At 42.4% G+C, this 11,861-nt stretch overlaps 1 protein-coding gene across 1 annotated transcript; it reads right to left on the bottom strand.

The window, feature by feature from the left end:
* Positions 1–1,095: 1,095 nt before the first annotated feature.
* LOC146688342 (ferritin, middle subunit-like) lies at positions 1,096–10,855 on the bottom strand. Its single transcript, XM_085439174.1, has 3 exons — positions 10,425–10,855; positions 1,584–1,709; positions 1,096–1,473 (listed from the first exon to the last, which is right to left on the bottom strand). Exons 1-3 carry the CDS (start codon positions 10,551–10,553, stop codon positions 1,312–1,314), a joined length of 417 nt encoding a protein of 138 aa, XP_085295300.1. The 5' UTR covers positions 10,554–10,855; the 3' UTR covers positions 1,096–1,311.
* Between the last annotated feature and the right edge of the window lie 1,006 nt (positions 10,856–11,861).

An 11,861-nucleotide genomic window follows, 5' to 3' on the forward strand; every position in this document is an offset into this window, starting at 1 on the left:
TTACGTTGCAATAGGTTTAGGCAGCTGGGGTATTCTCATGATGCACTGAGTGTTTCTTCTTCCAGTCAGCCTTTTTAGTCACTAGTGTTTATACATCTCTCGATATTTAATTGTTAGTTATGTATAATATCTGGCTCGCTTCCACAGTGTGTCGTGTCCCGATTTCCTCCCGTCACCTCCAACCAGTCGTGGCAATTGGTTAAATTGAATTGAATTGAGACCTCCAGCCTGCAGATGTGGCTGTTGAGACATTTTGGTGAAAATTTTAATCATGGATTCTTTCCAAAACATGGATATAAAACTGAGCAAACACCTGGATTTTCAAGAGAAGAGTGAGAGATGATTTCTTTGTGATGTAATTTTATTTGTAAATAACATTAATACTAGTGAATAAAATGACTTCACTAGCTGGGCCCATGTCCTCATTTTAAGTTTTTTAAGCAGTTTAGTAGGTAAACGTGAATGCTTTGACATGAATTGAGCTGCGGTTTGGGGAAGGCCTCGAAGGGGACTGGCAGATCCCCATGTACTAAATAGAAGTGAAGAAGTTGAAGAATGGAAAAGGAGGGAGGGAGGGTTGGGCACGTAAACAAGAATGATCAGCTTGCAGAACTAGGGGAACCTATATAGATGACAGCCGGAAGGAGTGTGTTTGGAGGTGTGGTCTTGCTCCTGAAATTCCAATACATAATCTCCAACACAAATCTTTGAGTTTATTTAATTCCTGAAAAAAATGACAAAATACAAATGTAGTGTAGCATGATATGATTGATGTATGATATGATGTATGAATCACAGCATCAGAAGTGTAGGTCAAGTTGATACTTCACTGGGGAGAACTCCAAAAGATATCCAGTAACATTTACATCTGATATGGCCTTGTTTGTATTTGGTACCAATGTGTACAAAGATTAACTCATACACCTTTTGAGAGAACATGTCAACACCATAATCTCACAAATTCAACAAGGTAATGAAGCAGTGATTTATTTAGTCTTTAGACCGACTGCTTGAACTAATCAGTAAAATGAGTTACAGATGCAGACAGACCAAAGATCTAGCTTAAATTGTTTATTCAGATTAGCAGATCAGAAACATTTCCAAAAGTCAGACAGCTTACAAGCAGAGCCATGACCTTATAACATCCATCCCTCCATGTGACATTTCACACAAAAACACCACAACATACAAGAACTGACGCCACCTTTAAGTCAGGAAAGAAATCGTTCTCAGTGAAACAGGTGGAGCAGAAGTGAGTTTACTTCAAAGCCTGTGTTGTTATAATTTTGACTCCAGGCTCACTTCTAGGTCTCAGTATTTAGCTCTTGTCACCCAGACTTGCTTGTCAAACAGGTACTCTGCCATCTTGTTTGTGTGGGCATCCATGCGGGTGAGGTTAGTGATGTGGTCACCCAGCTTCTTGATGGACTTCACCTGCTCATCCAGGTAGTGGCTCTCCAGGAAGTCACACAGCTGGGAAAACGCACACAAATTATAGTTAACATTTGATGATTTGTCAAACATATACTGCATGAACTAGTTCAGTCTTTAACCCCAAACTCTTCCCTCCTACTCCCGCTTACATGAGGGTCATAATGCTGAGAAGCCAGCTTGTGCAGGTCCAGCAGAGCCTGGTTGACTTTCTTCTCCAGCTGCAGAGCACACTGCATGGCCTCCAGCCCACTGCCCCACTCGTCACGCTCTGGTTTCTGCCCAACAAACAATTCCGTTATAGACTGAACACACTCTTAAGCTTTGTGTACACACTGATACAAGCTACCGTGTGTATCAGTCTGACTCTGTATAAGCCCTAATCAGTGTACTGACACTACAGGAGGAAATATAAGGCGAGGAATTACAAGCCCCTCATCAGTGGCACGCCAGTGGAGAGAGTGGACAGTTTCCGATACCTGGATGTCCACATCACTCAGAACCTGTCATGGTCCTGTCACATCAACACCCTGGTTAAGAAAGCCCGTCAGCTTCTCTTCTTCCTCAGAAGACTTAGAGACTTCCATCTGCCACTGAACGTTCTCAAGAACTTTTACTCCTGCACCATCGAGAGCGTCCTGATGGGAAACATCTGCACCTGGTTTGGGAACAGCACCAAGCAGGACAGACGAGACCTGCAAAGAGTGGTGCGCTTGGCCGAACGCATCATTCAATCAGAGCTCCCTGACCTGCTGTCCATCTACACCAAGCGGTGGAAGACCAAAGCTAGGAAGATTATGATGGACCTCTCCCATCCCAACAATGGACTCTTCTCACTGTTGAGGTCTGGGAAGCGCTTCCGCTCCCTTAAGGCCAAAACAGAGAGAATGAGGAGGAGCTTCTTCCCCCAGGCTATTCGGGCCCTGAACCAGGTGTAGGACTGGACTCTCCCACACACGTCACTATAAGACTGGACTCTCACACACATCACATCACCACACGCACTCTGGTTTTTCTTCATGCACACTTCCTATAATTTATAATCTTTCTGCTATTTGCACATTTCTAAGTTAAATCTGTAAATCTTGTAATAACCTGTAAATTGTAAATACTGTAAAACCACTGTCATTTAATGGTCGGGCATTGCACAGCTACAAGCATTTCACCTCATGTCATACTGTGTGTGTGTGTGTGTGTGTGTGTGTGTGTGTGTGTGTGTGTGTGTGTGTGTGTGTGTGTGTGTGACAAATAAAATTTGAATTTGATAACAATAGAGCTATTTTCCTGAAATCATAAAAGGTAGTAAAAGTCAGCAAAACAGCAATTGTTGAAGCTGCTTCCTGTTTGAGGGAACTGGCCATTCAACCACTTTGACTGAGTGTGCTTTTAAATGACCTTTTTCAACTATAAAGCCCAGGAATGACACTGAATCAACATGAAATTCACATTTCTCACCTTTTAAATTGAGATGTTTTTTTCTACGAGACATTTGAGAAGGACTTGACAGGTATAAGACAACTGGGAGAAGTTAAGAATATTGTTGAAATAAAGAAAATGTGGATGATGAAGTCACAAAGGATGTCATTGACCAGGGCCTGAAAGACTTCTGGTGCGTTTGCTGAAAATGCTATTTTCAAATAACCGAAACAACCCATTTGGGTTTAAAAATTATACTGATTACTGGAAGGTGAAGGAGGACCAGTAAGCGAGGTGTGAGATAAAGAGCTAAACCTCCTCTCACTTTGGTTAGTAAGTAAGTAAAATTTTATTTATATAGCACATTTCTAGATAGAAATCACAAAGTGCTTTACAAGATATAACAGATTATAAAAAAAAAAAAAAAAACAAAGTTAGCAAAAAGCAATTTTAAAAAGATGTGTTTTTAGCTATTTTTTAAAAGTAATCAATGAATCAGCGGATCGTAAGTCCTGAGGAAGGGAATTCCACAGTCTGGCAGCCACAGTAGCAAAAGCTCTATCGCCCCTAGTTTTCAGTCTCGTATACTGAATGACAAGTAGGCCCTGACTACTCGACCTCAGAGACCTACTAGGGGCATAGGGCTGTAAAAGTTCAAGTTAAGGGTAAACAGCCTATTGCCCGCAGCATCAGCTAAATCCTTTGTCATAAACACTTTGCAATGAAATTTGGGTTTGGTTTCAGCATGGCTTCGCTAACAGTGCTGCATAAATGTTGCGTTATCTTACCAGGCATGGTCTCTTTATAAATGCCCAACAGAGCCAACAAAAAGACTTTAATTATATGCTCTGTGGTCAGTTGTCAGTTTGTGGTGTTTGTTAAGCTTTTTGTATGTCAGTATGTCCAGATAAACTTTGTTTCTCATGGTTTACTTCATACAAACAGTCTCCTCTCAGATCTCAGAGGACTGATGTCTTATTATGGGTCCCTGCATTAGTGTGATGGAGTGTCTTCTGTGGCATGTTGAAATCAACACAGAAATCAACTGATTTTCTTTTTCGTCAAAGAGAAAAACTTCTGACTGACTGGTGGCTGACCGTCTCTGTTCCTCACAGATTTGCCATTTGTGGATGTGGTCCACTGATCCACATCCACACATACAGAAGAGGAGGACATTCAATTAAAAACATTAAATACAGATCAAAAGCATAAATGTACTTTACATGAAACAAATGCTGGGTGAGCAGAAGTGGAATTTGTTGTAAGCTGAAGTCAGCGAGCAGCAACATCCTGAGAAAATCATGACTTAGCACTAATGTCCTTAGCTATAGTCAACACAGTCACACACTATGAGGCAGTCCTGTTTGAAATTTCCACCAAATCTACTTTTGTGCTTGTAGTGAAATGGTAAATGGCCTGTATTTGTATAGTGCTTTTCTAGTCCCTAAGGACCCCAAAGCGCTTTACATATCCAGTCATCCACCCATTCACACACTGGTGATGGCAGCTACATTGTAGCCACAGCCACCCTGGGGCGAACTGACAGAGGCGAGGCTGCCGGACACTGGCGCCACCGGGCCCTCTGACCACCACCAGTAGGCAACGGGTGAAGTGTCTTGCCCAAGGACACAACGACCGAGACTGTCCAAGCCGGGGCTCGAACCGGCAACCTTTCGATTACAAGGCGAACTCCTAACTCTTGAGCTACGATCGCCCCGATCGTAGTGCTGTGTTTCCTCAGTGGATGCAGATGGTCAAAGTCTGTGTTTTCAAATATGTAGAGTGTCATTTCTCTACATAACACAGAAATAAGAATTTACAAATCAAACAATTATTCAGAAACAAAATGTGCAAAACCCAAAATAAACAAATCTTCAGTTTAGAGCAAAGGAATCATCTATTAATGTTGTGGAGTTATTAAACACACACAAACTGCTCTAAGATAAATAAGTCGGCAAACAGCAATAACGGCAAAACATGTAATGGACGTGCTGGTCCACTAGACAACATCATGTTAATGTAATGCTTTGGGTCCGTTATGCAAAGTAAAGAGACTGAAATAAGGTGTCCATGAGTATCAGTTTTCAACATTCGGTATTAAGAGACAAAGACTGTACGGGTTGGGCCAGTCGTCAAGTCCTGGAGCAAAGTGAGCCTGCAAATCAATAAGATGCAAATCAGTTTATACCTTTCATATAATGTTTTCATTTGTTTATTCTGAGTTTTATTGCTCATTTAGTTTCCACAGTTCATATATCATGTGTAATTTTTCATTAGTTTCAGTGTTTGTTTGTATTTTATTCTAGCGCAAACAAGATGTAAACACAGAGTGGACCCGAAGCATCAGAATCGCTAAGCTCCGACAGCATGTCCGTGTTCAGGCCGTGGGGTGAGAAAGCCGAGAAAGACTAAGCTGATTCTGATGCGTCGGGTCCGCTCTGTGTTTACGTCTTTGTGTGGAATCCGTTAATGAATTGATATCGCTTTATTCAAGCTACTCACCTCTCTCTCTTCCACCTGCACTTTCAACTGGACCACGGCCAATCAGAGAGGTCCCGCCCCTGACTTTCTCTGATTGGTTTAGTCCACGATAGGGGCATAATGTGTGTCTGTTGTTGACCACACGGAGAGTTGCAGAGATTGTTTGTTTTTTGTTTTTTTGTTACCCGAAAAAATTTTTTTTTTTTTTAGGCGCACCACTGAAAAATTTGGTCGCACTCTAGAGCCCTGGCGTAAAGCACAAGGCTCGCGTGCGGAGTGAAGCGGAAAAAAAGTGCAAGAGAGAGAGGTAGGTTCGCGTCGTTCACGTCAAAGACCTGGCTCTAAGAGCCATTTCGTTCGCGACCGACCCATCACTACTGGCTGTGACGCAATCGGCCTTCAAATGCGGCCTCCGGAGGATGCAGCCGACGTTTTGGGACACAGCTTATGTGATAGACTGGCACCCTAACCAGGGTGTACCCTATAACTTCTGCGTTATGCCCCAGCCCTCCTGCAACCTGTAAATCCATTGAATTTTGTATGTTAACCAAAATCTAGACTTTGCTGAATATTATGTAATATGAAGACAACATGCAGTGTTTAAGTGACCAAGTAGAATTGGGTAAAAGTTACTGAATTAGTGTTGGAATAAAATGACAAAATTGTGAATGATTGAAATATTCCAAGAGCTTAACTTGCTTCATCTAAACATGTTTCAATCACGTTTTATAAACCCAAAATGCACAGGTTTATGAATATGAATAAGTTGTTTCGATATAACACAGTTGTTTACGTTTCACCCAAAGCAAAAAAATTGTGTGCAACCAATGTACAGTACTGAATTAAGTAAATCCAACACGTTCTCTTTTTCAGTGCACCCTGTACACCTGATGGCCAGTCCAGCTGTGGTCAAATTGTATTAAAAAAATAACTTCTCCTTATACTGTAGGGTCTTTCCCTTTGTCAGTACATGGAAGAAAAAGAAATTAATGAGAAGCAAAACATTTTTCTTAATAAAAAAAAAAAAAAAGATTGTATATTTGCATGAAGACCGTTACAGCCAATGGGGGTTTGTTGATAAAATTATTCTCTGTGATTGGTGGCTCCATGGCCACCAGCACAGTGAGAAGAGGTTTAAAAAGGTCCCAGCACAGCATTCACTGCAAGCTGAATGACAGCAATGGCTCATCTGTTCCTCCTTCTCCTTCTGTGGGTTGGTGAGTCAACTATTGCACTTATTCCATATGTGTGTGTTTGCGTGTGTTCTTTTTAAACTATTCTTCAGGTAATCACATATCTGTGTAACCAAGCCAAGTTAAACAATCCTTTATTAAGTTTTGCTGTCATGGTTCCAGGCTTCTGAGCCTTTGTTTATTATTAGAATTTTTAGTTTGGGGGATTATTTACAGCTGTTCTGGTAAATTATTTTCATGCCATTAGTTTTTGAGCTTCTTGTTCATTTCCCTTAGTGATGTGTCGGTCATGAACGAAATGGCTCTTAATGATTGTCATTTATGCTTAGAAATATTTACTCATATGCTTAGTTTTATAATCGCATAATGATAGAGGTTTGATCCTTAGCAGTCTGTAAAGACTGTGTGCCTTCCAGAGTGTACTGGCATGCACACACAGATCCTGGGGTCATGAGAGAGGTCGTACCTTATTTTATTGTTTTATGGTTTGATAAACACATCTGTCTGTTTTAGTATAAGTGCCTTTTGTTTAGATCAACTGCTGGACTTCCAGGCCAGCAGGTTTAGGGAAGTCGTTTATGGGGTCACATCTTGAAACACACACACACACACACACACACACACACACACACACACACACACACACACACACACGGTACTCTTTGGTTACATGTATATCTATGTAAGACGTCATATGTTAATGAACCTATGCATATTCATGTAAACTCAATAAAGACCAGTATTATGAGGGAGCAGACGAGAGCAACTCGGGTCAAGCGAAGGAACGGCGCTGTCACTGTTTTCTCCCTCGTGCACGAGTAACACAAAGAGCTCTGGTGACTTGTGTCTTGCTTTTGCTGTTGTAATAGAATGGTCTGAAGGGCTGTGCTAGACAGACCCATCAGCTGGCTCTTTGAAGTGCACAACGCGAGCCGACTCCTTATTGGGAGCGGTGCTTTTTTTTTTTTTTTTTTTTTTTTTCTTTTACTCACTCACACACACACACTTTTTTTCCCCCGCTTCACTCTGCATTGCAGTGTTTTGTGTTGTTTCACTTTAAATTTGTTTAAAAGGAGAAAGCTGAAAATTTAAATAGTTAAAAGTTGAAATGTAAATAGTTGGTTTTTGTATTTTAGTTTATTTATTACATTTTATGTGAAGTGAATAAATAACTGCGAAGCACATACAAATTCCAAAGTTCTCTCTCTCTCTCTCTCTCTCTCTCTCTCTCTCTCTCTCTCTCTCTCTCTCTCTCTCTCTCTCTAATAATCTGACAATACTATAATATTGGCCATATTATATTTAAAGTCAACTCACTGTGGCAATGTAGTCTCATGAACAACATTAACTAATTGTTATTTACTAACTAATCTTATATGACTGTTCAGCACAGAAATGAAGCCCAACAGTCATGTTTTACAGTCCCGTGGTCTCAGCCTCAGATACTCAACTAAAGTGATGTCATGACAAAAATGAATGACCAACAAAACATTTTTCTCCTTCATTTCTGTCAAACAAAGCTGTATGTAATGTGTCTCGCGGTTAGTATCATGGTTGCTAGGCAACCTGAACAGCGCGACGAAGCGTATACCGTCCCATATCACAAGCCTCTCACTTCCGCACTTCTCGTACTTATAGTACGCACCGTACGTAGTACGTGTAGTGCGCGTACTTCAAGCGTGCAGTCTCTTAATTGGGACACAGCCTATGTATGTAAAAACACAGAATCTGACCATCTAAAGCCACTGAGGAAACACATAAGTATAGTTGGTAGCAGGGGCGATTTTAGCCCATTTTTGGGGGTGCCAAAATGAATCAAAGCACCCCCAAAGATTTCTTACTTTTTTTGATAATATTTGCTGTTTGTGTGACACACTACTAAAAATATAAAAAGCATACAGTACTTGGTTGAGACGTAACATTTTAACAACAAAAGTATAGATACCACCCCCCCCCCCCCTCTCTCCCAAAATGGTTTGTTCCAGCTCGCCTCTCCAGGCCCTCCAAGGTTTGGAGGCCTATCTCCACCCACCACCACTTCCCCTGCCGGTGGCGGACTCCCTCAGGTGTCGGTGTGTTGGTGGTTCTTTGTGTCTGGGGGTGGGCGTCCGGGTACACACCGGCTCACTCCTTGGCGGCCGCTTGTCGGGGCCTGGGGCCTGGGGCTCGCTCGGGCCCCTTTGGAGGTGGGGTGCCCCCGGCCTCTCGGCCTAGGGCTCGGTCACTCAGGCGCGGCTGGGGGCCGGCGGAGCTCACGGGCGCGTCACTGCAACCCCCCCTGGCTTCTGCTCCGCGGCTGCTGAGTGAGCCCTCATCTGGGACTCTCCTCAGCTCTTACTGGGACAGTGGCGCGGCTGCCCCTCTGTTGGTCTTCCATGGTCTCTTGTGTTCTGGGGGCCTCTGGATGTCTGGAGTTTTGATCTCCTCCATACCCGCTTCACACCCTGGAGGACGGGGCTGTGGCCCCCCCACACTCCCTAGCAGATCATTACATGGAGAAACCTTTGGAATGCAAGCATGCTGATCCACACAGGTATGCACACATGGGTATTCACAGACGCGGACTAAAGCTTTCTTGGCTGCTGCCTCAAAGCACACTGTGCGCTGTCTATCTTGCGTGCTGCACAATATCGTTTATTACTTAGTAAATACTGATATCTATGACTAGCTAGTTTATTGTGATGGTGCTTTGTTTTCTCTATTATTATGTTGCTCTTTGTTGTTTGCTGTCTCCTCTGTTTGTTTGTTTGTTTGTTTGTTTGTTTTTTCTCCATACAGGTGACCCAGGAGTTTTTTTTTTTTTTGTTTTTTTTGTTTTTTTTGTGTCTCTCTTCCCCCCCTTCTCACCGTCTCTTCTCCCCTTGGGTTTTCTTTCTTTCTCTCCCCCTCTCTCTCTCATTCATTCCCCCTGTCCTATTTATTAAAAAAAAAAAAAAAAAAATGACAAAGGATGAACTGAAGCTCTGCCATCACGTAATGTCGCATACTACTGTTTCTGATGTCATTTAAAAAAAAAAAAAAAAAAAAAAAGAGACGTAACATTTTAACAACAAAAGTATAGATACCACCCCCCCCCCCTCTCTCCCAAAATGGTTTGTTCCAGCTCGCCTCTCCCCTGCTCTGGCTCTAGTGCCGTTGCTGCCAGAGCAATGGTGGCTGAGACACAGCGGAGCGGAGGTGTGAGTGCCTGGCTTAAAACAGGACATGTTAACTGCATTTAACCTTCAGTTACTCTTTATATAGTTAGGTAGGAGTCAGACCATGTTTCTTTTTAGCTGAAAAACATTACACCCAGGTAACCTGCAGTGTTGAAAACGTGTTTTGCGACAATGTTAGCTACCCTACAATCCGTCCCACTCTGTAGTAAAATCAGCGACATTTGACTGTCCTATTGCTCCCACTGAAATGTATACAGCCTATTTAAAATCTAAAACTTAACATTGGCCATAGCCTACTGTTGTTGCCACTGTCCTGTTTGAAATGGAATGAGTGAAGCTGGTTATTTTGTAGTGATGTGCGGATCGATCATTTATGTTCTAGAATCAATTCTCACATTAAAATATCAATATTTTAGTAATTTAGAGTAAATTTGTAGTTTATCATTAACAGGAACACAGTGGAAAGAAACTATAACATTCGGATTGTCTACATTCAAAGGAACTACTTCCTCTTCCGCCTTTCATAGTCATGTGCTAAATACGGCTGTAAAAATGTCTCGCAGCCCCTTGGCGTGCGCAGTGTTGCCAACTTAGCGACTTTGTCGCTATATTTAGCGAGTTTTCAGACCCCTTAGCGACTTTTTTTTCTAAAAAGTGACTAGCGACAAATCTGGCGACTTTTTCTGGTGTTATTGGAGACTTATTTATGACGACTTTTTGACGTGAAAGGGCGTGTTGCTCTTACTCTCAACAAGCAGCGGTGCGGCTGTGGGCACCTCACCCGTGCTAAAGCGCTCACGGGCGGAGGATAGTCCTCCCCCAGCTGCAGGAGATGTTCACACCTATGCGTCCAAACTGCAAATGAACCGCGCATGAGCAAAGCTGCTGCTCCCGCACTAACTGTAAGCAGTCAGTTCTTCTTTTACTGTTATGCTGTTTGCTGTTTTGTGTTTTACTTTTACTGTTTACTGTTTTACTCGTTTTCACTTCTCCATTACTTACAGGCCCGGTTCTAGGAACACTAACGGTGTGTTCACACCGAACGCGATGGACGCGAATAGAGCGTCAGGTTTACATGTAAAGTCAATGGAAAGGCGCGATGACGCGCGATTGCGGGTCCCGCGAAAATTCGGAAGCAGATTTGTGTCGCGAAAACGCCAAAACGCGTGAAACGCGCGGCAGTGTAGCGCGTCTGGCGCGTTTGACTTGCGAATAAAACCACGCGCGTGAGTTTTTGTGTTGCATTTTGTGCATACGCGCGTTTCGCGTCTACCGCTCGAGTTGGAAAAATCTGAACTCCAGCGTCAAATCGCGCCGTGACAACCAATCAGGAGCCTGGTGACGCGGCTGTTACCTAGGTCAAAGGGGCAGATCCAGCCAAAGCCTTTCATACTTCAATGGAGGGGAAGGCTAATCAATGCGGTAGCAAACAACCCAGAGCCGTACAACAGAGGTGGGACCAAGTCATTGTTTTGCAAGTCTCAAGTAAGTCTCAAGTCTTTATCCTCAAGTCTCAAGTCAAGTCTCAAGTAATGTCAGGCAAGTCAGAGTCGAGTCTCAAGTCACTGGTGTAAAAGTCCGAGTCAAGTCACAAGTCTGAAACTTTGAATTTCAAGTCCTTTCGAGTCTTTAAAAAAAAAAAGAAAAAATAATGTTGCAGTTATGCTAAATGTAAATATTAGACCATGTAATTTTAAAATCTGTGTTTTTCTCAACACATGACAAAATAGTGAACTTAGAAAATATACACAAATTGTGAAATTGCACCTCTTTAAAATGCAGCTCAATTAAAGCTAGCTCCAAGAATAATTTTCACCGACAGTTCTGAGATACGCTGCATGTTATTCTTGGATGCGGTTGTAGGACCGGCTTTAAAATCGCATGACAAAAATATCATACACATTAAAAAGAACTGCATCACCAACGTAGCCTGGACAACATTTGCTAGTTAGATGAAGTCAGCTATCTCATCGTAGCATATTTATATGCATATTTATAATCATACGGTTCTTGGAGTGAGTGCATACACTCGTGAAGTTTAGTAACTTCAGGTCACTGCAACAAGTCCAGGTACAGTTTACCGACGGATGGGTGCAGGACCTTGAAATGCACCGTGTAGAAAGTAAAGACCATCGTACGTATCATAAGTTTACCAGTCTCACAAATTGTCGTCATAAATACA

This window comes from Copadichromis virginalis, linkage group LG18 (genome assembly GCF_057382275.1).
Source record: "Copadichromis virginalis isolate Kocher_CV1m ecotype Utaka linkage group LG18, C_Virginalis_male_GT1.1, whole genome shotgun sequence".
NCBI classification, from domain to species: domain Eukaryota; kingdom Metazoa; phylum Chordata; class Actinopteri; order Cichliformes; family Cichlidae; genus Copadichromis; species Copadichromis virginalis.